The sequence below is a fragment of the Drosophila sechellia genome, chromosome 3L, assembly GCF_004382195.2.
Source record: "Drosophila sechellia strain sech25 chromosome 3L, ASM438219v1, whole genome shotgun sequence".
In the NCBI taxonomy this organism is placed as follows: Eukaryota; Metazoa; Arthropoda; class Insecta; order Diptera; family Drosophilidae; genus Drosophila; species Drosophila sechellia.
In genome coordinates, this window is record NC_045951.1 from 218,270 (window position 1) to 245,559 (window position 27,290).

At 43.2% G+C, this 27,290-nt stretch overlaps 3 protein-coding genes and 1 long non-coding RNA gene across 14 annotated transcripts; 2 read left to right on the forward strand and 2 right to left on the reverse strand.

The window, feature by feature from the left end:
* Positions 1–736: 736 nt before the first annotated feature.
* On the forward strand, positions 737–20,066 carry LOC6610131 (DC-STAMP domain-containing protein 2). 6 transcript variants are annotated; one of them, XM_002034705.2, is made up of 10 exons: positions 737–1,036; positions 1,101–1,411; positions 1,468–1,728; positions 1,783–1,996; positions 2,060–2,213; positions 2,266–2,743; positions 2,792–2,975; positions 3,034–3,171; positions 3,225–3,427; positions 19,981–20,066. In XM_002034705.2, exons 1-9 carry the CDS (start codon positions 834–836, stop codon positions 3,298–3,300), a joined length of 2,019 nt encoding a protein of 672 aa, XP_002034741.1. In that variant the 5' UTR covers positions 737–833; the 3' UTR covers positions 3,301–3,427; positions 19,981–20,066. The 6 variants fall into 6 exon arrangements, with proteins under 6 accessions (XP_002034741.1, XP_032575239.1, XP_032575240.1 ...); XM_032719348.1 differs by lacking the exon at positions 19,981–20,066 and adding an exon at positions 3,562–3,906; XM_032719351.1 differs by lacking the exons at positions 737–1,036; positions 1,101–1,411; positions 1,468–1,728 and having other exon boundaries at positions 1,885–1,976; positions 2,030–2,213.
* On the reverse strand, positions 3,992–6,834 carry LOC6610133 (WD repeat-containing protein 78). Its single transcript, XM_032719347.1, has 6 exons — positions 6,778–6,834; positions 6,559–6,708; positions 6,283–6,504; positions 4,784–6,225; positions 4,519–4,731; positions 3,992–4,453 (listed from the first exon to the last, which is right to left on the reverse strand). Exons 1-6 carry the CDS (start codon positions 6,832–6,834, stop codon positions 4,243–4,245), a joined length of 2,295 nt encoding a protein of 764 aa, XP_032575238.1. The 3' UTR covers positions 3,992–4,242.
* On the forward strand, positions 7,480–27,122 carry LOC6610134 (breast cancer anti-estrogen resistance protein 1). 3 transcript variants are annotated; one of them, XM_032719344.1, is made up of 4 exons: positions 7,480–7,737; positions 19,981–20,124; positions 21,122–21,391; positions 24,640–27,122. In XM_032719344.1, the coding sequence occupies exons 1-4, from the start codon at positions 7,495–7,497 to the stop codon at positions 26,485–26,487; spliced, it is 2,505 nt and encodes an 834-aa protein (XP_032575235.1). In that variant the 5' UTR covers positions 7,480–7,494; the 3' UTR covers positions 26,488–27,122. The 3 variants fall into 3 exon arrangements, with proteins under 3 accessions (XP_032575235.1, XP_032575236.1, XP_032575237.1); XM_032719345.1 differs by lacking the exon at positions 7,480–7,737 and adding an exon at positions 14,376–14,943; XM_032719346.1 differs by lacking the exons at positions 7,480–7,737; positions 19,981–20,124; positions 21,122–21,391 and adding an exon at positions 24,322–24,433.
* LOC116801208 lies at positions 12,353–13,463 on the reverse strand. Of its 4 annotated transcripts, none has more exons than XR_004361845.1 (4): positions 13,152–13,457; positions 12,681–12,858; positions 12,563–12,623; positions 12,353–12,498 (listed from the first exon to the last, which is right to left on the reverse strand). It is a non-coding gene; the product is annotated as an uncharacterized LOC116801208 (long non-coding RNA). The 4 variants fall into 4 exon arrangements; XR_004361846.1 differs by having other exon boundaries at positions 12,723–12,858; positions 13,152–13,455; XR_004361847.1 differs by lacking the exon at positions 13,152–13,457 and adding an exon at positions 12,931–13,094.
* Positions 27,123–27,290: the final 168 nt, after the last annotated feature.

Genomic DNA, 27,290 nt, shown 5'->3' on the forward strand with positions numbered 1-27,290 from the left:
TATTCCGTCTGGGTTTGGTTATCTGCTCAAGTACTTAACATTTTATAGCCTACAGGAAAAAAGAAAAAAATAGGAGATAACGGAAAGACCCATAAAATCGAAAAGTGCCTAGGTAAACCTGTAGGACGATTAGAGGAATATTAAAATCATTACATGCTAAATAAATATTGTGTATACGAATTCTTTCAGTACGAGTATTTAATACATTTATTATTATCATAAGTGTATCAAAAACCTGAAGCTCCAAAATATCTTTCCGATTTTGAGAAAAATATAATTAAAAATCAGATTTTTGTTTATATTCTTATTATTTAGTTCACAGTTTATATATATTATATTATTTTTTTATTTTATATTAAATTATTTTTTTTATAACATTTATTATATATTCATTATATTTATAATAAATAGATTCGTTGAATAGTATTAATATTGGATTTGAATGTAACGATTCGTTTTTCTGCATTTCAAATCCGAAAATCACTTAGATGATATGACGTAACTTAATAAAATATATAAATCAAAAATAACTATTTGTTATTTTGAAGGGGAAAAAGTATGTTGTTTAAAATAAAGGAACGAAAAAGCAAAAGACAAAAAAAATAGCAATCGGTAAAGTTTTAAATTCTTGTTGGGCGCCAAAAATGAATCGGATAAGCCAAAAACAACAACAAATATGCTTTTCGATTTTGAGAAGGGTCACATTTCCGATAACAATGAAAACTCACATTTCAAATGGTCACACTTAGTGGGGCGCCAAGATATCGATATCGATTCCGACTGTTGTGTTAAACTTTACAAATAAATTACAAAAAAGCGAACGAAAGAAAATCATGGAAGAAAGTGAGCCCAGGTATGGCGCTATGTGGACATTCAAGCTGGTGGTACCATACGTAATTGGCGGCTACCTGTGCGGCCTCGCGGTGACGCTCGCATGGAACTGGTGGCAGCTGGGCCACTTGGTTCTGGGTCTTAATCTCACCTTCGCGATTCCGGTGGCGCTTGTTCTGGCGGTCTTTTACAGCAGACCCGTAAGGTAAGAACTACCGGAAAACGCACGAAACGATTTGTGGGTAACAGTTTCACCCCCTGGTTGGCAGGTGCATTGTGACGTTGGCCGTTCCCTCGCTGTGCAGCTCCCGGGGAAGGGCGTTCCTCATCAGCCTCGCCTTTGTCATTGCCGCAGTTGGGCCTACGGCGAACATTCTAGCCAATTTGAAGGTGATGCTCCGCAGCCTCGCTTGCGGACAGGAGCTATTGCGTCAGGCGCTTGGCCAGATGTTGGACGTAATACTGGAGCCGGTGAATGCCATCCAGCTAGCGGTGGATCTGTTGATGCGGGAAGTGCGTCGGGTGCTCAATTTGGCCATGGTAGTGCTGTTACGCATTCAGGACCATTTGATCGCAATTAGTGAGTATTCTTGCCTTAAAAATGCTGCAGTTTTCTCTGCTGATTCATTTTTGTAGTTAAAACCCTGAAGAACTGCGCCGCTTGGCTGAAATCAATCGTAGACCTGTGCAACACAGAAATGGGCACTCCCTGGGCACGTTGCAAAAAGACGGCACATCACGCTATGATCAGGTGCCAGGCAAAAATGGGCGTATTCAAGGCGCTATGCCATGCTACAAAGCTGTTTCTGGCCCTCTGCTACCCCGCCAAGATCATCGATGTGTTTTGTAGCGGTTACTGGGATCTCAGCTGGGGTCTCCTTGATAAAATCTCAGAACGTAAGAGTGTAAAGCACGATCGGTATTTTGGTTATTCATTGAACGATCTCGTAGGCTACCGCGAATTTGTGCGGCACATCGAGGAAATGTTTGATGCCAATATCACCTTTGAGCACGAATTTTTCTTTGATACAAACTCTTCAAAGAGCCTGGCGGACGTGGGAGAGGAAATTATACAGGATATCAACAAGCGTCTGTCGTCGTTTATCTTCTTGAGCAGCTTTGTGGATATTCTCTGCTGGGTCATGGTGGTTACTGTATTTTTTAAGTAGGCAAGAGCTTAACCATCTTACTAATTTAGTGTTGGTGATGCCTCAATTGTTCCCATCAGAGCCACCATCTTCTACCTTCGATACATGCACAGCCGGCAATTTCAGAATGTGTTTTTGACAAAGATACTAAGTGATATCGACCGGCGGCACGAAAAGCACGGTTACGATCCACTGCTACCCCTTCATCAACTTGAAAGGGCAAAGTATATGAAGGTAAGGTTTCCCTACGTTTCATTGACCTAATATTTTAATGATTTCATTGCAGCTTACTAGTTTGCGCTTGACTTTGTTTGAGTTCGTGTCCATTGTTGAGAACGCCTGTTTCATGGCCACAACCTGCTTGCAGTTGTTTGCGATTTGCTTTCTGGATTACGGACTGTTCTGGCTGCTGGAAACTATGTCCTTCCATGGCCACCAAGAAACTGGGCTGGAGGTGCCCGCTTACGTCGATCTAGAGATTAAGGGTGGGGGCTTTGTGGCGGATGTCATGCGAGGAATTGCTAATGCCTTTCGACCCTTGACGCAAAAAAGCATTTTAGACGTCAATCCCTGCCTCCCGCTGCCCGTGAAACCTGATTATGCGGAATATCTAATTATATTACTACTCTGTCTGCTCGCTTGGCTGATCCTTTTGGCCGAGCCGTATATATTGCGCACTCGCCATCTTATAATGGCCTACTTTTATCCAAAACGCGCCAAGGAAAGAGGCATGTTTCTGTACAACATGATTTCCGAAGATAGAAGTAAGAAAGTACATACCTTTTAAAGTTGTTCTAATGTATTCTCTCCAGCAAGTATTTTTAAGTTTGTACGCCGCAGAAAGCGTAATGAGTTTAACCACAAACGAAATGTTAAGCACACCAGAAATTTTTCTTGGCTGAACAATAGATTCTCCTGTTTAATATACATGTGCTCCTGCTGCTCCTGCTGCCAGAGCACTGAGAGGTGCACCATATGTGGGCGATCTCTGACTCTGTGAGTAGCTCCAATCGTAAAACACACTCCGGGTTACAGTTGGGTGTCCACTTTTTAGTTCAAATCGTAACCCCTGCGACACTCCTGGATGCAAGGGGGCTTATTGCGGTAAATGCTTTGAAAAGTCACACAATAAGTGTTGTCTGTGCAATCGACCAGTTGATTATGGTGATTTTTCCGACGTTACTGAAGTAGAGTGAGTAAGAACCAGGTCTTAATCGACTATTCTTAAGGTTTTTCTTTGTGCAGCGACTCTTCGGACTATTCTGAAAAAGAGTCTTTTAGCGAAAGGCAGTACAGGAAGACCTGTGGAGGACAACGCTAACAACGAGAGAAAAACAGTTAACCATAGAGGTCATCGGTTGTGAGCATACACGTTATCCGGATAGCTCAGGAATATTTCCACCTATTAAATACCTGATATTACATCAATTCCAAATATATGGTTTTAGGTGAGTTATACAAAGAAAATAAGTTTGTGGGTCCCATAGCAGTAACGTAAATACGTAATACACCAAGTAATTTTAGCTATAACTTAAAGGAAAAATTTGGTGTGTTACTGTTGTTATTGCTGATTTGATTTCAGTGCAATTCCTGCCCTTCGCCGCCCTTGGGAGTCCCAATACAGGGACTACATTGTTTGGCGACCTTCTGGACTGCAATTAATTTTTATTTAAATACTACAGCGACGACGGGTCACAAATGGTTACCCAGCAATTAAGAAAATTACCTTGCCCCCAAGGATTGACGATTACATTCATCAGTGCTTTAGTGTTCAAACACCTGTTTTCAATTTTTTCCTTTTATATCGAAGCTTGTTTGCTTGATGATCCCGTTCTTGATCTACTATTTTTTTTCTCTTGGACTCTTTAATAAATTCTGCTCTTCCCGCACATGCGGCTTCCATTTACCAAGCTTATACGAGAACAAGTGTTTATTATATAACACCCGTCGATCTGCGCCGATCCCCTAGACCCTCTATCGACCCCTATCCACTTGACCACCATCGTTGACAGTCAACCACACACACTTGAAGAACAATGGAGCTCATCTTTTCGAACGGATTTTTGTGCTTGTGCAGGTAATACCCGGTCCGTTCGGATGATATCAGGTTACTATTGGGTAGTTTTGTTTGACACTCGATCGATCGCCGTTGTGTCTCTTAGATAGCTGAAGCGTGGACGTTTCCATCCACATCCAGATTCGCTTTCGGGCTGACGAATTATTTTGCACTTCATTATTTTATTGAGAAAACCTTTTTTCATATCTAAAAAACTGCTTTTTTGTTTGGGTAGCCAAAGAAACCAATGCTTTTAAGCTCCATAAGAAGCTCGTGGTCGTTGCCAATTGCCTTGAAGATGGCTTTCTCTAACTCGTCGTATTGAAAGTGGGGCGAAAAGGGCATGTCGTTTAGCGCGTTGAAGAGCGTGTTCCCGCGCTCATTGCCAATAACCAAAGTGCGACCACAGTGGGAAAACCTTGAAATTGGTGAAGGAAATTCCTATTCAGTTGACCATTTTTGTTGAAAACAATAAAAGCTTACCGGGCCACAGTATTGAAAGAAGAGTCCATCTTGTGTTTGGACATGGGTCTTAGCAAATTACGACGAAAGTCCCAGACGTTAGCGGTTTCCCGGTTCACCGTCACAATAATCGTAGAGTGGGTGGGGCTCCACTTGGCCCAGTGCACTGGGGTCATCTCGTCCAGCAGTTCGAGGAGAGGTCGCGTGATGCCATCGATCCAAATGCGCACGAACCTGCAGAATAGATACTGTATTTAGCGACCCTTAATAGAGGGCAAATTCCTACCAATCGTTGCCGCAGGTGAGGAAAAGTTTGGGAGACCAAGGCGAGAACTCCATTACGGTGACACCCCCGTCGTGACAACGCAGGACTTCCAAGTACTGGTGCTGATAGTTGATTGAGCATTTGTGGATGCAGCCCTCATCGGTCAGCACGTAGTAAATGTCCTTGTGCAGTGGATGCGTAGTGATGCTTAAGCCTTGCGGGTGGCGGTTAGACTCGCAGGGGATACGCGACGACGGGTGAACGAAAATGCCCTCAGGATGCCCCTCGACTCGCTCCAAAATCATTTGGGTAAAACCAAGCAGGAAGGGGCTTTTGATAATCCGGAAGCGGGTGACCGAGCCATCCTGGGAGAGGCTCAGGAATGGATCGATGTCTGTTTCATGATCGTCGTCTGAAACTTGCTTGATCCAGCGGATGGCAACCACCGGCGAGGAGCCTGGTGAAGTGCTGCGCTGCGAGACCGCAACGGGTGTGTCCTGCAAACTGCTCACATCTCGCACTTCCACGCTGCCGTCGTACAGACCAATGGCGAGCAAGGATGGCAAGAATGGCGAGAAGCTTATTGCCGTTACTGGCACATCGTAGTAGTATGCGCGCTCCGGCTCACCTGGGTTCTTAATGCTCCACAGGAAAACGCTGCCGGAGGTCGGTACGTGTTGTGAGGAAAATGAGTAAAGTCCGTAGGCTACAGCCAGGATGTCACCATTGCTGCGGCAGAAATCAATGTCGCTTACGGCCTTGCGCTCGTCTTTGCTGGGCTCCGGTACCAGCCGGAAGAGCAAGTTCATCGAGTAGACGTACTCGGCCTCCGCATTCCAGCGTTCCACCTGGTCAAAGTTACGGAAGCGTCGTAACCCCGCCTCGTTTGTGTTGCTCGAGAGCGTGCGGCCCATGTACATGATGGCGTTGCGAAACTCGGGGCTCCGGAACAGGCGTTCTATCTGGCTGGTGACCTTGTCTTTTTCGGCAACGGCCTCGTCGTCCTCAAAGGTATCCGCCTCCTCCGTCTGCGCTAGAGCCGAGGTCAGGTCCTTTACCGAACTCATAGTGGCTGTTGCGAACTCCTTGGTGATATTGTTCAGCGTGTCGTACATCTCAAAGTTGGAAACGTACGAGCTGACGGTGGCCTTGGTTATGAGGATGGTGTTGACTGCCCGAGTGGTGAAGAGCAGAGTATCTGTCTGAGCATCATTGTCTGAGCGCCGGCGAATTTTGCCTTTGCCTACTGTCAGATACTCGTAGTTTCGGTTGTCGCGTTCCGCATCGTCGCCCTCGGGTGTTCCCTTGGCCACCGTCGTCTGCGTCTGGCTGTGAATTTCGAAGAAGTCAGACTTGCGTAAGGTGATCTTTAAAAAGGACTTGGTATACGGCTTGGGCTCGTACGCCTCTTCGAGAGCCTCAACAGTGCTGTACGGTTCCCAGTTAATAGTTTCGTAAAGTATCTAGTGGAGAATGAAGATTCCTGCTGGGATGATACAAAAAAATTTGTATAAACTTACACCGTTCATCAGATCGTCAATGGACTGCTTATTGCCGCCTATTCCGGCCCGAACACTGGACCGCGTGCGGGATCTGGTCGTGCTCTTGGTTACCATTGTAGTGAAGTTCGTCATTTGGTGCATGACATTTAGGTTGTACTTCATGAACTGCTCCACATAAGTGTCATCTTGGATCGGCTTAGGTGTCATATCAACCTCCTCGCCATAGACCTTTTCCAAAACCTAAGGGAAGTTTGCCATTAGTAGTGGTGAGTTTGTAAGACCTTTTGGATTCACCTTTATCTGAGATCGATACTGCAGATCGGCAAGTGTTTCCACACTGTAATAGTGCGTAGTATCTTTCTTCTTAGCCTTAGACTCTTCGGCTTGTGCCTGATTAACCACCACGGACTTCTTTTTGAGTTCGTTGTCCAAGTTACTGGACCGCTTTTTGATCGAATGGGAAAGGGTGTTCTATGTAAGAAGTGTAATTTAGATCTTCCAGCATTTACTTACTTTAAAGATACTCCCATTTTCTTGGCTAGTTACTGTATTTCTTACTGACGCGGACATGCCTTTTTTGTTATATACTCCTCTTAATTTCGTCCAAATTTTTAAAGAGTATTTTGTTATTTTATTATTTTGGGGGGACTGGTTTCCTGTAATACATATGTTCTAACTGCTGATATAACTTTTTTTTACCAAACATTAGTTTCATGGTGTACTTATCTTTCTTTTAAGATTTGAAATGTTAACAAAACTGAAATGCTTGGAAATCAATTTAAAAAATGAATATCGTGAAATATTTAAAGTTTGAAAACTTCAAATACCACGAAATTTTTACCGAACGGTAACAAAATGGCTCTGTACTACTTATCAGGAGCACTCTCTTACTCTCCGTTTCCGTGAGCGTTCTTTACCGAGCTCCCCCTGCGCCTGCTCGTTAGATAATGCCGAGATAAAGTTGTCAACCAAGCCACCCTCTGTGGGCGAAGGACGACCGGCTGCCTTTTGAGGTTGCATATGGTTGAGTTAGTTAGATTCGGAGTCGCCAGCCATGCAAACCTGGTTTACACTCGCGTCCTTATTCGTGCTTTTGTTTGGAATGTATTCCGATACGTAGAGATTCGATTTCTCAATGTAGGTCTGCTTGTTTTTTAGAACGCTCCTGATATGAAAAAACTTGTGGCAGCATCAAAATCTAAAACGCATCTATCCTAAAAAGAGCCATTAATGGAGTGTCAAAGTGAAAACCGAGTACCAGAAAACTCAATTAGTAATGTTGCAACAGACCATACTCTGTCCATACTGCCCGAATCCCAAACCTCATCAGTTTTGGCCAAGCATCAGCAGCGGCAGCTGAAACAACCGCAGCAGCCGCCGCAGTACGTTATAAATTCAGTGGCAATGCACGCCAAGGCGACCACGGCGAACTCCATCACGGGCGGCACACTGCATCGGGCAAAAAGTGCGCAGGTACGTCCAGAATGGTATTTATTAGATGGATAGTATCCGAGGAAGTGGATCGAAGTAAAGCGATGTGATCGCGATGCTTATTGGAGGTAAACCCAGCGTATAGGAATTGATATTAACTAGGTGCGTGGGGAAACTGGTTTTCATATACATATGAATGTATATGTCCATGGATAATTAAAATCATTCATATTTTTTTTAAGTACCTCAAATCGTTCCATTTTTGTGCTCGATACAGATACTATATACAAAATTGCTTTATGTGATTGAACATAAACCTAATAGTCTCTTACTATTTTTTTACATTTAGTACATTTCGGCAAGTAAAATCTGTTACAGACAAATTCCTCAAACGACCCTCTTCCACACGCCCTTGCATGGTTCGACGCGAGTGCAAAAACAAATTTTACTCAGCAAAGCTACAGATACATACAGATTATAGATACGCAGGGTGCGTAACGTAAACTAACGCTGTATTACTGTTTCTGCCGGCTAACCAAGCTGGGGCGGCTAAGTGGCTAAATGACTACACAACCATCGGGTCTAAATGCAGCTTCATGGAGGCCGCATGCGTGCAGAGAGAATCGGGCGATGTGCCCATGTTATGTAAACACATTCGGCAGGACGATAGGGCAGGGTGGACCTCGAGTCGTGACGAAGCAAAAGTGAGGGTTCTGGCTACGGCTGCTGGCTGCCTGATTCCCGTGGAGAGCAAGGGGCGTCAGGTGGTGGTGGCTTCTGTGCGTCGCGTCATTCATCAGACGCTCCATGATGTGAAACAAATTTGCGTCCCAGCATTGGATGTTTTAGTGAGGTGCCAAAGTTGTGCTGCAAACTATGATGATGCTTGATTGCCAATTAACAATCAATGATGTGGTACTTGAACAGCTACCTATTCAGAAATGTATCTATTGACTTCGCTGTCAGTTCTACCCTTGTGTATTTATGCTTTCAATTTTGTTTACTCGCGAAATTTGCTATATGATTTTTCAATGCCAATGTGAGAACTGCTATCGTCCTTGCCGGATTATGAACTTTCTGCAATTAAACCTCAGAGGTGGTTGTTCTCTGTTCCTTTTCCCGCCACTGAACCACGCTTCGTTCTTTTCCTTAAGCAACATGTTTGGTTACTGAGAGCACTTTTTGCTGCATTTTTCCGAGAGCCAAAGCTCCAAAAGCAAGTTGCGCGGAAACATCTGGAAGGGTTAATCAACCTTTGGTGTCCTGCCGAGTAGCGAACGATGTGTTGTCGATGTGAAGGGAAGATTATTTGTGATCTGATATGTCATGATGCTGCGATGCATTGAAAATGGGCCCAAGAAAAATGTTAAAGCAGGAGTTTATTTTCTAACGATATTGATAGATATCAATATATATATATTGCAAAAAGCCCCTAATTAACGTTTTGATGTCTTTTATGTATATGTATATCCTATGTATATCTAAGCTTTATTGCACTGTACAAATTTTTAAATTTTTGCTGGTACTTTTATTATTACAAAGTGCACTTTGGAGAATTGTGTACCATGGATTTTGTAAGCGGCGCTCTAGTGATTTATGAATTTATTCAATGGCAATTGGCAAGTCGAGCCAAAGTGCTTTTAGCTGGCGGACCGGCGGACCGCTTTGAAGCGGACCGTTCATTGAGCCTCGAAGCCACTTCATCCGTGGCTAGGAATTGAAATGCACAGAGGAAAACTTTGAGTTCGCAGTAGTTCACAGTTAGTTCACTGGTGGCCGACGAAGGCGCCAACATATTTTGTTCTCGCATTTAAATTATGAGCTCTGACATTATGCATCAATCGTTAAGCCAACGGCGGTTAAAAGCAGCACGAAAAAGCCAGTATCTAACACCAATACAGAATAAACAACAACGAAGAAAGTGGAAAGCCGGGAAAACGTGCGCTGAAAAGTGAAGAATTTAAGTGTACGTGTTGAAAATTCCTCAATTTGTTGTCTGAGAATGAGTATAATTATTTGTGTGTTTGCCAGCGGTGGCTCTATTCACCTCTTTCCTTTCCCTGCCTAGACATATTCCCCGGTAACGTGACGTGAAGACAGCTAAGCTATCTTTTATAAGTACCCGAAAATAACACTTCGCATCCCCTCTGTTAAGAATTAAGAAATATTTCCTTAAGTTTAATAGGCAATTGATGGGAAGACCAAGAAAAATCATAAGATCACACGCGGTTTCAAAAATCATTTAACCTAGTTGCCGTAAATATTTTTTCAGTTCCCAGCACCCAGAGACCATGCTAATCAGCGCTGTCAACCTCTACGAGGCACATAGAGAATATATGTACTTCTGCAACATTCGGGATGCACATGGCAAATATATGTGTATATCTGATTATTGGTGTCTCGAAAAGATATATCAGCTCATTCTAGTCGCCCGGTTTCCCACTCCTTTGAACTTAAAATAATTTATGCAGTTTGGGGACAGCTTTTCCTGTGCAGTCTAAAGCGTTGCGGCATTTAATAAATTGCTCTTAAATTATGGAAATGCAGAGCAGCCGAGATTTATTAAGAAGTTTCTGGAGGTGGGGAAAATGTGTATTTTTGGATAGTATATACGTATTGAGTAAATTCCGATAAGCTTAATGTGTATATCTTAAACCGAAAACATCATCATTTTGAGATTATCATCGATCTATGAATACTATGCATATATCACATCCCAAATTCGGCCTTTATTGCTGACCCATTAATCCAAATTTATTAGATGGCGTCGTTTATATCGCATTGCAGATCAATTGGGCTATTTGGTCGAAATCTTTTGGGTATCGGGGTCGCCCACGTTTTGGCCCGTATTTCAATTTGACGTCTCTTCGGGTTTGGTAACTGCATTGTCTTAGATCACGCATTGACCTTATAAACTGGAGGAGCAGGGGCCGCTCGAGAAAGATGATGGACAAGGAGAACACACCAAATATGTTGGATTCATAAATTTTCCAAAAACCTAAATACACTGTTTTGAATTGGGCAACGCTGGGTGGTAGACTGCGGAAATAATTCGTAGATTTATAAGACTAATTTGATCTCGACAAATGGAAATTAGGTCTCGGGCGCTAAAATTCTTCGGGTGTTCTGGTGAAGTGGGTTAAACCGTTCTCAAATTACTTCCATGTTTGATTCTCTTCTCGTCTGATGACCTATGTGCACATGTGCATTTTCGCAAATATATAGTTAATAAATGCCCTGACAACATTTATTGATATATTGTTCGAAAAATCGCAACAGCAAGTTGTTGTCAGGCAACTCAATTGGAAGTTGAGTACAAGTATATTCAGTGTTGAGGTGACCGAAATAAAATTTAATCTTATCTAATCTTATCGCTTTTAGACGTATTTTGCTGGATTTCCCCTCCCTCCTACCTCCTTCCCTAGATATTTGCAAATAAAATGTCAACATGCCGAGCACACTCGATAAGATAAAGCCTTCAAGCTATTCCTCCTACAGTCTTTGTTTTTAGCGTTTTTTCCGTGGAAATATTCGCAGAAAATTGTGCAATCGGCTATATTTAGATTGCGGATTGTTTAATAAGAGCAAAGTAGTACCGAAATCAGAAATGAATTTCACGAAAAAATCTACTAGGAGAATGCTAATGGATAATGGTGGCAATAGCATGGTGATTGATTTATTTACACGCTGATGATGGTGCCCCTTTATCGACCTTGCAAGACAAGAGTTCTTTTTCTGTGACTGACACATAAGTCATTAGCTTACGAAACCAAAAACTGGCAACAATCATTGGCCCAGTGTGTCTCAGTAATCCGATTTTCACCAGACTGATAAGTTGAAAAGAGGGGGACATTCACTCCGACATACGTTATTCCAGAACTTCCGCCATATACTTTGACGTCAATGCCTTGATATTGTACTTTCAATTGTACCTTAAATTTGATTCCCAAATCAACTGTGCGTTCGATACCAATGCTAAATATTGAAAATGGTCGTTGATCATCAAAATCGATGAATCAATACGCAAGGTGTAGCACCAAATCCTGGAATCTTAACTATTTTCTTATAAGTTGGATAAATAAAACAATTATAATAGGGTCTCTTTGCTCTTTTTTCTTTAAAAGCTTTGTTATTTATATGTAAACGTTGTGCCTCGTTAGCTTGGTTAAATCGCAGACCAAACATTATCTCCGCTTGCTGCTTTAATTACCATTTTATAGCAACAAATTCTTTCGGCCTAACGACAAAAGCGAAAATTTTCTTCTTTGTTTCACAAGATCTGAAAATGAGACAGAGTGTATCGAATGGAAACCGGAGAGAAAAGTCTATGTATATCATCTACCTTTGATTTGTTATTCTTGTGCCGGGGCAGGCAAAGTATCTGTCTGCCTAAGCTTTCTGAGAATCACTTGACTGGGTGCCGGGTAACCCGAAATGAATCCCCAGTAAACACTCTTACATGCAAGCCATAAAATTCTTCTTTCTCTTGTTTATTTCGCAAAGTGAATCGGAATTGGGTTAGCATTAAGTGCCACATCAGCGGAAAGTACAAACGGAGGAAGTCAGCATAAGGTTGCAATGTGTGTGCGCTTCATCCACTTGGCCCCTGGCCCTCAATGAGTGTTTATGAGACATCCTCACACTGCCTTCATCCCGAAGTAAATCACAGACGGCACGGATTTTATTACATGCCGAGGTAGGTTCTTGCGGTAATTGTGTTGGGCATTCTTGGGACCAACTACTCCGCAGGAGGTCTCATTCCGCACTTCGAGATCCTCGCGTAAGAACCAAATGATACGGCTACTGTTATGCAAATTCATTATATCATCACAGCATTATAGTCAGCCGTCGTTGGAAATTTACCTACCGTCGAAAGTTGATTTTAGTGTTTTGCCGCTCAGCCACCAATCGGAATTGTTGAGAAAAAGCTGAAAACATGGTTTATTGAGCTAAGCACTTCAAGTGACAACCACGGTTATATGTACACTTAGCCACTTCCCCTCTTCACTTTCTTGATTCTGGCTTACATTATTTTATGGTGATCAAAGCTGATTTGTATCTCACGGATGCCACTGCCATATGTGCAGCAATTTTTGCGGTTCTTTTTTTGCCGATGCTGGCCCTGGAATGGCTTTTGTATATGTTAGGTCATATCCGCTATACCTAAAATTAAATTTTTTATATTATTTATATTTAAATGTTCAGCCATGTGCCATAATTCCGAATACATATTACATTTCTTGCACATATAAAACCAATGACGCCCAAAATTTATACAATTTACGCAAAATAAACAAAAAATTTTCGCAAATTTCAAGCTCAACTAAAGTGCTGTACTGCTGTCCAAGAAACCACGGACCCCTAACGAGCCAATTAGTGGGCTTACATATGGATGTGCCCTCCCTATCGGTCATTTTGTTTGGATTGCATATTTTTCCAACCCTAAGCACACATACATATGTCCGAAATTGCCGACTTATTCTCTGGAATGCGGGTGGGTTTCCCAATTCATCTTATTTCACATCGAATTGTTTGTGTAGCCAGAAACCGGTTGCTAATGAAATGAATGCCAAGCGTGACAACAAGAAAGATTCACTGAGGACGAGACTCCGTTTTCAAAAACTCATACGCAGGGGTAATGGACAAACGACCGACCGATATGAAATTTGATAAGCCCACGTTGTTGTTTAAATCTTTTTACGACTCCTCAGTTTTGATAAGAACACATATTGATGGAAAGTCGCTTTTAATTTGCCACTCCCCTCTAGTGTTGAAATTCTCATCAAATCGAGCAAACTAAATTAAATCAACGACAACGAAAGTGACAGTAAAACTCAACGAGTGTCGGAGTTTTTTATATTTCCAACGGAATGGGGGTTCGGTTCTCCACTTTTTGTGTTTCCTTGGCCTGTCTTTACCCCGACTTCGGTCTTGACGTGACTGAAGTGGGCGTGGCACTCGGCAGGCATCATGTCAAATGTCGCACTCTGCTCAGCTCAGATCAGTTCTGTTCGGAACTGCAGCTGCACACACGTCGGGGGCTTCCCGGCCCGGTTGTCTGTACGCGTATGTACTTGGAGTGGGTAACAACTTCCTTTTTGTGCGGAACGGGTGTCTGACCTTCAGCACTGACTTATTAAGGAGTACGTTATGTTCCTGCCCTTTTCGGTGCCCACAATTCCTCACGCCTCCAAGGTGTATAAAATGTGTTTGGACAGCTGCCGCGTCGTTGTTTAAGCTTTGTAGGAGGAGGCGGCTACTGTATTAAACTGTCTCTTTCAAGGGTAACTTGAGCTTGTACGGGTTCGCATCTCCTGTTTAATTGAGCTTTCGGGGGTGAACACCCCGCTCTATCGAGAACATCTGCACTTGATTCGTGCTAGGGAGGAATGCATCAAATATAATCGAATCGGGTTGAATTGGCTGTCTCGCATAACGATTGTGTGTCATAGCCCAATATTTTTCTGTGTTTTCGAGATAACGAAATAATTTTTAGCCCGACCTACTATTTGTTTTCGCATAAAATTTAATAAAATTAAGAACAAGTTCAGTTTTGTTACCAACATCTACATCTACGATATAGACGGCAATATAGGCCGTTAACAGGGCGGCTAACATTTACGACATTCGAAATGTTTCTAACAGTAACAGCCGCTACGCCTCGTTTGGTGTCGATTCAGTCTACAGAGTTGCTTGCTGCGGTGCAGACCTCGTTCGGGATTTAAGCGCTTCGTACATAAAATACGAAATCCGATTCGTGACAACCTAACTAAAAATACACACGAGAGATATACGGAAAGCGGCGATTTGCTACATTTGTGGTTTAGCGTCTTTTGTTTTGAATTCGGTTTTTTCGGTTGCCCGCGGCTAAACTTGAAATTAAGCTGACTCAGCAAAGCCAGATACAAGATACATATGCAGATGCGAGCTCAGTGCTCAGAGCTGCAGATAGACAACAGTGAAATGAGATAAGAGTGGCCAAATACACGTCGAAAAACTTTATTTATATTGTCCTGGATTAAATATATCTAAAGGCATCTCGATTGTGGACGTCAACATGTCGTGCTAAGCTGCGACTGCTCAGCTGAACCTAGATCGCAAATCACCTATCAGACCTACAAACCAAAGATGCTGGACAAGACGACCAGCTCATCCGTGTCAGTGTCCACCTCCTGCTGCAGTTCGAATGCCACCAATGCGGACCTGGACTATGATGTGCCCGTCTCCCGCCGCATTCTCATCAAATCGGTTAGTAGAACCTAGCGAAAAAGCCCTATCATAAACCGCCGCACATTATGCTACGGAGATTGGACTATCCTGCATATAATGCAACTATCTTCACGTTCATCTACTGTTCTGAGATTTCTGCTGCAAGGAAACCGGATCGGCTTTCTCAACGTGTATCTTTGGCAGCTCTCAGGCGAAAAAGTGTCTACGATTTTAGGCTTTGTTATCACCTCTCAGGTAAACCGTTTGATGTGCCAGTTTGTGATGCAGGTGAGATATCGCAATGTTGTGGTACTCGTAGCTCATTTGAAGGCTGACAGTGTTTAAAGCTTCTAGTCTTTGATCGAAAACAATAGGAACTCCCCAAAATAAACAATCTATAAGTTATAACCTCCAGATATTTTCAGTTCTTAGCTTACAGACCTTCTGATTAAATTTTGAATAAAAATGTAATGCTTTTATCAGAATGAACTATCAATTCATATCCAATTGAGTAACCACACGCGGACATTATTTCTCATCAATTTCCCTACGATCCAGACCGGAGCCAGAAGTGGCACTTAAAATTATTGTGTCGAAGCAGAAATATGTTCTGTCTAGACTGGAACGGTGGGGCGCCCACTTAATCAGCGTGCGATGAGCGATAGATCCGAGTCCCTTAGGGAATCTGTACTGCGGTTATCCTCGAAGATTGTCATTGAGCCAGACCTCCCCTGACACAATCTCAATTAATAATACGGGCCGTTTTTGAAAAACTATGCTTGGTTTTTCGGTTAGTTATCAGGTTTTCTTTTAATTTTCCTGACAATTTAAAGTTTTTAGTTTTGCTGCTCAATAAAGTCTGATTAGATTTGGAAGTGGAATTGTTTCGGCGATAAATGCAATGCACTTGCTCTATTGAATTGCCTCTCTTTCGGTTTTGTTTATTTCTGCTGTCCGATAATTACCTACCACCCAGGCACCACTGGTCACCACTATTAATAACTGATTTCATTTGCTACGCACTAAGCCCCGGTGGGGCTATCATCCTGCCCCTCAATTAGTCCCCCTTTAATTGGCGGCCCTGAGGATGCGAAGGAGTCTGGAGGAACTAGTATTAATTTCCATCAGTCTTCGGTGTGCTGAAAAACCCTTTGTGTTCCAATTCTAGAGATGACATCGTGACACGCTTAAGATTGATTGGGCTATGGATTGAACTAATCACAAATCCATGAAATTGCGTTAAGGGTCTCCGGAAGAAGATTCCTTAGTCTTCGCCTTTTAGTCCCAGCCTCATATACTAACCCATCTCTACTGCGAAGTCTTTCACAGAATTCTGATGCAAGGCCAAATAACGCATAAATAAAATCTGCGGATGTTTTTCGCTGTTTGCATTTTGAAATGTAAGCTGAGAAGCTCGTGGGACCATAGGCCTCCTCCAGATCCCCAGAGCCAGTCTAGGCGAGCGTCAATTACTTGTCGCATTTGTGCGCATTTGGAGCACATTTATTTTAATCTCACCTCTGCCTCTTTTGCTGTGAGTCTGTGCACGTGATGGATGCAGATGGTTCACCTGCCTCGCGGCACTCCATCAATTACGTGATACTTTGTGTCAGCGACTGTAAAGACAAGAACGAGTATCCTTTGCCTTCGGGGCGTAGGATCTGCCTATTATAGTGCCAGTGACCATGTCTGAGACACGACTCTTGTAATTAGCAGTTGTTGTTTGTTTAATTTTAAGCTTAATTACAATTACAGCACCAGAACACTAAGTGTCATGATGGGAGGGGGGGTGTTGGGGTAGAAGCGTTGAGTGTTTTGTGAGCTCTATTCTATGTGAGCTCTATGTGAGATGTGACCTCTATTCGCCAGACACTTACACCGCAGTGTATGACTCGCTAGTTCGTAAACCAGCTTATTAACTTTACCGCTCAGCTTGTGCAAACATTTTTGAATTCAAATTTGTCCAACAGGTTCCGATGAATGTTGACGAATGTGGCAAGTTTAAGGCCGTAGAGGTCGACTGAAGGTGACTGATTGGAAAAAGCTTAAAGAGTTTTCATAGGGAAAACTTCAAGAAGAACAGTATGGCAGAGGAATATACCATGTAAAATTTCCTCACTTGACACAGTGCATTCTATGTCATATCATATCGACTGAAAATACACAGCCAGCAGAAAAGAAAACTTTCGCTGTTGAGCATTTTATTTTTTTGCTTCGCGTTGAGTTACGTTCAGTTTAGTTTACGCAGACTATTATTATGTTACCATTCCGAAATGTCATCCCTCTTCTCACTTTCGATCGTTGGACCGCGCGCGCCACATGCACAGAACAAGGCCTAGCATTAATCCAGAACGTAATCCATCATGAATCGGTTTAAAAACTATTATAGACACTAATGTATACGATACACTTTTAAAAGCCGACACGATAAGTTCAAGGCACTAACAAAAGTTCTCGAGCGGATGCCCCTCTTGAAACTGGTTAGAAGAAAAGTGCAATTTAGCAATAGCCGCCAGACACCGAACTGAATTCCTCGAGCATGAGTCACGTCCGGGGTATTTCTCCGACCTGATTGTCAGTTAATGTGGGAAGTTCCTAAAATACATCTTGGAAATTTGTTGAGAGGCGACTGGAATTTAATTAGTGCATAAACAAATAAATTACATTTTTTCCATATATTATATTGACCTGGACCCGTCCGTCTGTCCGTCCGTTTATTATTGAGATTTGCCCTTAAACCTTATGATTATTTCTTATAATATAATGTTTGGCTTATATTTACTTTATCAAATGATGTTTTTCTTTTCCTTTTTTATAAGTGTACATCGAAAACAATTCATTAAATACAAATTCTGAGCCGATTAATGATTAATCATTTTTCTGATTAGCATTAAAAAATTTAATGACTGAGTTATGTTTTTCTTTTCCTTTTTTATAAGTGTACATCGAAAACAATTCATTAAATACAAATTCTGAGCCGTTAAAATATATGTACAAAACTACAACAGTAACCTTATGTTTGTTCGGCTGATTCATTTGGCGCAATTGAATGCTAACTGCTCGGGCTTTTTATCTTTCCCTGTGTAAGTAATTTTGCAACGTTTTTTCGTATTCTACTTTAATTGCCGCGAAGGTCGACAATAATTTGTGTGGATTCCGTTTTATTTGTTCTTTAATATATAAAGTCAACAGTTCATATTTTGTTTTAACACATTTTTCTTTGTTGCGTTATATCGCTTTATATTCGGCATTCATTTTACCTACAGTCGTTGCTTAAAAATAATCTTAAGTCGGAAATTTGCCTTTCCACCTAAGTTGTGACTCATATTTCGCTGTCGAATTTGATGAATTTGCTTATGTTTTGTACCCACTGTTACAAATACCGAAAGTCCATCTTTTTTAGTCTCTAAAAGTCGTTTAGTTTCTCAATTGACATAACTCTTGCACTATATCACCGACTAAACTGTAGTGCAGCACCATAAATTTGCTCAAGTTGCGGACATAATGCTCAAATCGAACTCGAGTTACTCATAGTGCGAACTGCAATTGACCAATCTGCTAAACCAAAGTGACATGTGGCGGGTGGGCTACATTGAGTCGCCCATCTGCACTTGTCAATGCAACTCTCCGTCAATGGCACACCGATTTCGACCCAATCTCCATCCGGAACGTGTTTCCCTGCCCATGTTGGCCGACTGTGAGTTTTTATTATCACACCGCACTTCATGCTGTTTTTTTTATAGTTTTGCTTTAATTTTCAGTTTTTTTTTTAATTATTTTTATTTTTTGGCGCAGAACGAGCTGACGAAATGTGTCGAAAAGGCCGCCGCGAGAGCAGTGATTTTGAACATGTCTAGGGAATGGATTTGTTTCATTTCAATTGCCGAGAAATTCCACAAACAATTAAAGGTGCTAGACGAACAACTGAAAAGGCCATAATTCTTATTACCCTCAAGCCACAAAACAGAAATGGGCTTTATTTGCAGGCGGAACTTGAATCTTTCAATTGTGTACTCTAACTATTTTCCTCTTCAATTAGCGCTGTGTCAAATGTCGAGTAAAATGGCGATATGGTAGCGAAGAGAGCTCTAAGCCGTTTTCGATCCTAACATTTAGTGATCTACGGCTTTGTAAATGTGGAGCTATCTGCTCCAGCCCAGAAAGCATTGTACCTGGTTTTGAATTGCTTGGCCAAGACATTGCGTTCCAGTGTCACTTCGTCGGTGCGCTCATTTTCCTTTTGACATTTGAACGCATCCATAGCGCTTTCGAAATAGAAAAGTAGAATATCCGTCGCCTGGTAAAACGGGTTTTAAAACTACCTAACCACATACATATGTACGTAAACAGAAGTTGTGGCGGCACACACGGACAAGCATTCATATCGTACCTGAGCAGCGGGTTGAAAGTTCAGCGGCTATTGAACGCTCGATATTGTAATTGCTGGCTTCCTCGCCCTCTTTCACTTCTTCTACACAGGAAACAATTGGGGTTCCGCTTTGGCTGTTTAATTTGTATGGGGTTGCAAAATCTTTCATCTAGAGTCTAATCGAATCGGATATCTTGTGATTCTGGGAGGCTAGTATTATCTTTTTACGATTTACCTTGATTCTTCCTCAGCCACGGCTGTTAAATCGCAACCCCAAAATCGCACAAATGCGAACCAGCAAAAAGTTGACCTGAAATTCCAACTAAGCCGAATCCCAAAATAAAAAAAAACCAAATCGCATTGTTTCTGCCTTTTCTTTTGCGGTTTCTCCGTACTTTTGGCGTTCATTTTAAACGTGGTAGCAGCAAAACATTTGCAAATTTTATGGCAAAAGAAACACGAAAATCATGCTAAAAACAGCGATCAGGAGAGAAGTTTCTTATGAACAATGACAGCCAGCGTCAAGTTCGGTCTGCTGAAAGGGTCAGTGGCTGGTGAGACGATTCAGCGTCTTTGAAATTCCGTCAAAAGTGTTTGGCTTGCATAACAACGGCTTTATTTAGATAGCACGCAGAACAAAATCCTGCGAATTGTGCCCCCATTAGTAACCTTCTTAAATATTTAATGTTCCGCTGATTTATTTGCAGAAACTTTACGCCAAGGCCATTTACGATAATTATGCGGACACGTCGGACGAGCTGCCCTTCAAGAAGGGAGACATCCTCACAGTCCTTGAGCAGGACACGGAGGGCTTCCAAGGCTGGTGGCTCTGCTCTCTGCGCAACCGACAGGTGAGTTGGGTCCTCTAATTTCACTTCTCCTTAGAGGCTAGAAGGCATATACATATAGGTGGCATATATGTAGGTGCATTGAGTTAATAAATGCCGTGCTTTTGTTTCTCATTCCACTGCCTAAATTTCATGATTTGTTATTAGTTTGGGTCTACACGAGCCCAGGTAATGGCACTCGCAATAGCAATCATCAGTTGGCCACATATCTCACACGAACTGGGCCATTGGCATTGCCAGGTGTACACAACATTATGAGCTGGTTAAAGAGATAGAAGCCTTTTAGCTTTTTCTGCGGATTGCGATTACATTTCAAAGTTGTGGAAAATTTTACATTTTCTGCACGTCTATCGACAGCAATTTTTAATTAACAACTGAATTGGCGCCACTTTAAAAATCTCGTTTGTGTGGGGGCCGGCCGGCGATGGTGTCAAAACATATATCAAAGTGGAAATCAGAAGTGCTGGGTGAGATATGGGAACATGAACGCGATAGCGGTACGTTATACATATGTCGGGCAATTGTCGCTAATTAAAAAGTAGCCGAGCCTTTTAATGGAAACAATTAACCCAAAAATGGTCAATTGAGTGCCGACAAGAGCAACAACGTGTGGCATAAATATTAACAGCAACATAAATAACTGTGTCAAAAAGCGAAATCAACTTTCGGCACACACTTTTAGCTAAAACAGATGTTGGCAAGATTTTCTGTTGACTTCGAGTTTTAGGAGAATCGCACGAATTTCTGTCAAAACTTGCATTGAGAATGTGAGTCGGGCGAGTATAAAAATTTAGCCGTCCAATTAAAAGCACGCACGACATTCTTTTTACTACATTTTTTTAAACACATTGTGTCCATTATTTTTATGCATATAAATTAATATTTCATAAGGTTTGTTAAAAAAAAGACTATCTTGTGGTTATAGGAAACTTTTTATTTAACACTTAAACTAAATAATAATTCAAATAAACATATTCTCTTTGCTCTAAATATATTTCAGGGTCTATGCCCGGGCAACCGGTTGCGCGTCTTGAACTCGTACGACTCGGGATGCTTCTCTCCCTCGCCGGCCAGTTCTCCAATTCCGTCCCTGGCTGCCAGCACGGCCACGCTGGACAGCTCCATCTGTTCGGCGGAGATATACGAGAACGGTTCCATCATCAGCGCGGTGTCGCCCTCAAACTCCAATTCGGGAGGAGCTAGTAGTGGACTCGGAGCGGAGTCGGCGTCTCGCGTCTCGAGGAGATCGTGGCACGCCTCGCCGACAAAGGTATGTTGCTCGTCCTCATACGTCCTCATGACTTATCCATTTACCGCTCCGTTAGCCTTTTTGATGGAAAGCAATCGGGAGGAAGTGCATCTTAATTGATTTCGTTTCATTGCAAATTTTACGTCCTCTTGCGGCTACTGAATTATGTTATTTGTCAGGAAAGTAAATGAAAGTAATTTCTCGGCTCCTGCGGCTCCATCGCTCATCCATCTGCATCTCCAGGAGTGCAATGCCCTGCTTTTTCCACGACAACTGCGTGTCGTAATTGTGCAATTAATAAGAGTTGCGAGAGCTGATCCTTGGTTCCGCAGGGGTCTGCAGCTGTCCAACTGGTTTCCTCTTTGCAATCGACTCGAAATTTGACAATTTGTAAGCTGGACATGCATTTTATTTGCATTTCTTTCACTTTGATTCCATTTGATTAGCAAATTGAAGGAAACAAACATTTTAGCATAGAAGAAGCACGACTACAGACTTGAGGTGTTTAGTGTTGTCCATGAAGATCTCAGTACAGGAAGTGATTATCTATTAAATGGGCATAATGAACTAATTGGCCGACGTGACCAATAGCATCCATAGAGCTTCATGACCTTTGGAAACCTCGAACGACGCCCACATCCATGGGCGATAATACTCTTGGAGAAACTTTCGCTTTCTCAGCATACTCGCTGAATGATCGACTCGTAGGCAAATCAAATAAAATGAAACTAAAATTACAGAGTCGTAAACATTTTCTCGTATTATCGGCAGCTATCAATCTTAACTGGAAGCAAGTGAAACCATAAATTCAAAGTCGGTGAGAAGGAGAGCCAGCGATTTGACCGGCCCACTGTACATTGCGCCGGTAGATTTGCTGGCGGATGCATAGATTTGGAGAAACCTTTTGCCCATAAAAGGCTTGCACTAAATACCCAAAGCCCCTATTGTTCGAGTTGTGTTCAATTTTATTGAGTTCAAAAAATCTCATCACGCGAATTTTTCACTTGAAGGCGTCGAGAGGCATGTGGAGGATGGCTCCAAACATGCACTTGACCGATAATGCGGTTGCTGTAGGGGCAGACATTCCTATTTGGTGTGATGTATCATTGGCGTGTTTCAGAATCGCTGTATTGAAATGCTCCGACAACTGAAGAGGTTTGACAAGACTTTAGTCATAAACAAACATCGATAAAGGTAAATTTGTAAAGTGTAAATTACGCAAACAAAACTTTAGCGACATTCCTCGAGTCAATCGAGAACGGAAATGTCTCGAGCACAGCGTTGCACAATCGTTGGGCAGTGTTTCTCAGATTCTTCTATTGCGGACATCCCACATACTCGTATTTACACTTTATGGCTGGCATGGAAACTCGCTCGAACCGTTAGATGGCAGCCGTCGTCAGACTGTGTGACAATTTCGAGTTCCTTGAGCCCACATACCGCCAGCTCTGCCGGTCCAAAGCTCCATCGCTCCGTCTATCCCCTAAAACTTTATCCACCTCTGTCACGCACCGAGCATAAAGCCAAACGAAGCCGAGTCAGGTTGCCAAATGCACTGGTTCGGGCAATGGCCAATGAAGATTTATGGTCAGATCCAAAACAAGCACAAAAGAGACTTTACCTTTGAGCAAAATATGTCGTTTTTGTTTTACTGCCCAAAAATGGTTAAAAATGCAGTCAAAGCGACAACAAAAACTCTTTTTTATTTCATTCAATTCTGAGGAGATTTGTGCGTGACCAAAGTCGGGGAAACTCGAAGACTACCGATCGCTTCGATTGGTACAGCAAACCGGATTCATTGCAAAAGCGGAAAAATAACCTCCACCGGTTAGCATCCAAACAAGGTCGATTCTCACCTGAGACGGACGGTGTAGTTTTCCCTGCGTATCCCTTCGGAAAAGATAACTCGCTGTCTAATTGTCATTCGATAAAGAAATGTTGATTCTTTGTTTCGTTTCGTACGTGACAAAATGATACGATTTTGATTGAACCGCGACGGGGGCAGGAAGAAATGGGATGATCCGCGGAGAACTCAAAACATACTAAGGGAACATTGAAATGCAAGGAACGAGCTGAGAAACCGTGGAGATGATAATCTCGGGCTCGCTACATGACACTTTTTACACTCCCAGTATCTGGAATTACGCATAGCACGCGGGGTATTCGAAGTGCAGGCCATCAAGATGCAATTAGGAAAAGTTGAACGACAGACGGAAAGAAGACCGCCTGGTGGCCGGATTTTAATGCTATGTCTTTGTTGGACAGCCCAACCCAATCGGCTACCCACATGCGCTAATTATATTGAAAACTCTGATGTTTGCCTTGGCAAAGTTGTTCATTTGGCACAACATTCACTTAGGCACAACAAAGAGGAAATTATCAGCAGGAAAAGGCACTCAAAAGGAAGGGGAAAAGATTCCCCAAACGTTGGTCATATAAAGACAATACACAGCTCCTGCTGAGCCACGTTCCATTTCAGTTTTTGAGGTAGGCCTACTTATAGGTGGTCTAGTTGTCTTTCCAAATTCCGCTAGACGACTAGCCTGGTCTCAGCTGCCCTGACCGTTACCCGCTGATTAGATAGGGATATCCTTTCGGATCCTTATCCTGGACTGCAGCTGCTCTTTGAATTTATTTGGTCATGTAAGAAGACATTTTGTTGAACTATAGGTTCAACCGAATCGAATCGCGTTAAGGACGTAGGACTGATCCTGCCTCATCAAAGTTATGAAAATTAATAAAGTAAAATAAAACGAAGTTGTATGAGGAATTGATTTATTTTACATTGGACATTTTGGACTTACCGTCCATTGCCTTGACACTAAACAGCTTGAATTTCCCTGTATATCCTAAACGGTCATTGCGCATGCCCGATACAATTTCCCTGTCATTTTCCCGACTTCCACAACCCTACTCAGTCATCTTTGGTTCGCAATCGCAGTCAAATTTTCGCCTTCCGACGACAAGGTTTTCCAAGCTGGAATTTTCAATTGTATAGACCATTTTTATAGTACATTTAAGTAAGATGTGAAAGCAGAAGAGGCGGAGGAAGGGCCCAAAATAGTGAGTGCCACACCCGAATGTATTCCATGTTCTACGACTGCCTCAGTACTTTTTTTTTAAATTGCCAGATGCATAGTAGAGGAAAATCAATAAGCCACTTAGCTGGCAGTGTGGGGTGTGTAGGGCGGTGTACTTACAGTCGAATAACTGAATTAAACCACGTAAAGGGAGTTAAACCAAATTATTCTAATGCTCTTCACTTGCAGGTAATCACACCACAGCGACACGGTGATGTATACATCTACAATTACTCGCCAGGATCAGCGACTGGATCTGGAGCAAGAGCCGCGCCCAGCACGCCGCAGCAGCAGATCTATAGCAACCAAAGCATCTACCAGAACTTTGCAATAATGCCTAGTCCTCGCCAGAACGGAAGTGGCAGCGAGTTCGAAACCTATGACATACCCAAGCCAGCTACACCCGTTCCGCTGAACTACGACAGTCCCAGAAGCGGTCTTCCGAAGTCTTCTAGCTCCACAACGACCTCCAGCTCCAGCCTAGGCGCCCGCTTTGAGACACTCAAGAGCGTGGCCGCATCTATTGCGGAGGAGTCTTACGATGTGCCACGACCCCTGATCCTAGGCAGCAACCAGCTCCAGCAGCAAATGTCACAGATGACGCCAAGCAGCTCCGCCTCCTCACTGCTGACCAGCGACAGCCTCTCTCTGAGCTTCTCCAGCTCGAACCGTTCCTCGCTGGCCAACATGCCGGATTACGACATCCCTCGCCGAAATCCGCTTCCTGTGCGACGTCAACAAAGTGGGCTGACCTACGACTTTCCGCTGCCTCCGTTGCAGGAGCAGGTTCCGCGGGTGCTGTGCACACCCCCTACCGTCAGCACTACCAAAGAACTGCCTCTAGAGCTCTCCTCCGCACTAGAAACACTCGCAAAGCTGCAACTGCAGACTACTGCCGCCATAAATCGATTGCTAAGTTTCGTAGTACCCAATTGGCGCACCCGCACTCAACTCGAGCCGGCCATCATGGATCTGAAGCTGGCCGCTCTGCGTCTGCGCACAACACTCCACGACCTGGCAGAGTTCGGGGAGGGAGCCCTGGGAAACGCCACGCGTTCGGAGGACCGAAACCTGGCCCTCAAGCTGCGACCCTTGGTGCGGGCTTTGCGAGATGCCAACAAGCTGATTCACGACTCTTCCGAATCCCTCGATGCACAGGGAGCGTGGTCCGTAGATCAGCTGGCCAGAAACGACGAGAAGCACGGCTGCCGACCCCCGGACGCACTGGACCAACTGATGGTTTGTGCCCAGACGCTCACTGAGGACGTGCGCTCAACCACCAGTTTCATCCAGGGCAACGCCTCGCTACTTTTTAAGCGGCAGTTGACGGTGGGTCACAACGGAGGCTCAGGAACCGGAGTATTAGAGGGCAGTCGGGGCAGCGCTGAATGGTTAGAGGACTACGACTATGTGGCCTTTGAGTCCAAGGATGCAGCTGCCAGGAAAAACGAGGTGCTGCGTGAGGCTATTCCCGCCGACCTGAAAACGCAGTTCGATACGGTTATCCGGACTGCTGAGAGTTCAGCCATGGGCGCTGGGTCTGGATCAATTCCAACCACGCCCACGGCGCGCACGACACCTAGTACGCCCTGCAAGTCGCCAGAGATGACCGACAAAGACAAGAAGCTGGTGCGCTACTACGCCCAACAGATCTCTACTCATATGGGAAACTTGATGCAGGCCATTGATTCCTTCCTGGAGACAGTAGAAAAGAACCAGCCGCCCAAGTTCTTCATTGCATACGGAAAGTTTGTGGTCGTGAGCGCCCACAACTTGGTGACCATAGGCGACAACGTTTACCGAAATATTTCGAAGGAGGCGCTACGAGAGAAAATCCTGCGCTGCACCAACGCCCTCTCGGAAGCCCTAAAAACCTGCGTCTTGAAGTCGAAGAAGGCGGCAGCCCACTTCCCCAGCGGTAGTGCAGTCCAGGAGATGGTCGATTCGGTGGTCCACATCAACAACCTAGCCCGGGAACTCAAGGCGGTCATGCTGCAGGCAGTTCATCTGTCGACGGCGGCGGGAGTGGGAGCATGAATGGATTTCAGCCAACCAGTATTAGTTGAGAGTCGTGTAGCCAGGTCTTCCAGCATTGTCCGCGGTTTGGTAGATGTAGCATATGCATTGCATGTGTATCTGACATCGACATATCCTGGCATCAGCAACCAAGCGCCAATTGCCGCTTATATTTTGCATTGTGATATTTTGAGCAAAACATCTGAAAATGCACAGCACCACAGCCACAATCGCCCGATCGCCATCCCTGCCAGAACTCAGGTTCTAGCAAGTATAAGTTACGATATTGTACATAGGAAGATGTAAATTAGCGTATTCCCAAGCCCCCGTCATGTCCACTAGCAATGTTGTATCAGTGAAGCATTTCAGCATAGTATAGTATAGTAGAGTATTGTATACTCTAGAGCATAAACTTAGCCGTACCACCACATAAACATCTGCCTAAGATAAGCACGCATTATTATACTTGCATAGTCAGAATCTGAAAGATTTACCCTCAACATTTTGAATTGCTCCAAGGCAACTACAGTCAGCGATATACAAGCATACACATATAAATCGTAAACAACCAAGAAATTAGTATGTAATATGAACAATAAACTAAAGACTTCGAATAAAATAACAATAAACCTTAAAATATTGAAATCTGAACTCAACAGTTTGGTTATATTTTTCCAATAAATGGGTATACATACCTGACTTTATTCTTGGGACTACTGATCACAACTGATCACACTGATTTACACAACAATATTTGACATTCCCAATTCCTCCCGCCATACTCCAACACTTCCAATTAAGGAAGCTCTCGATAAATATACCGA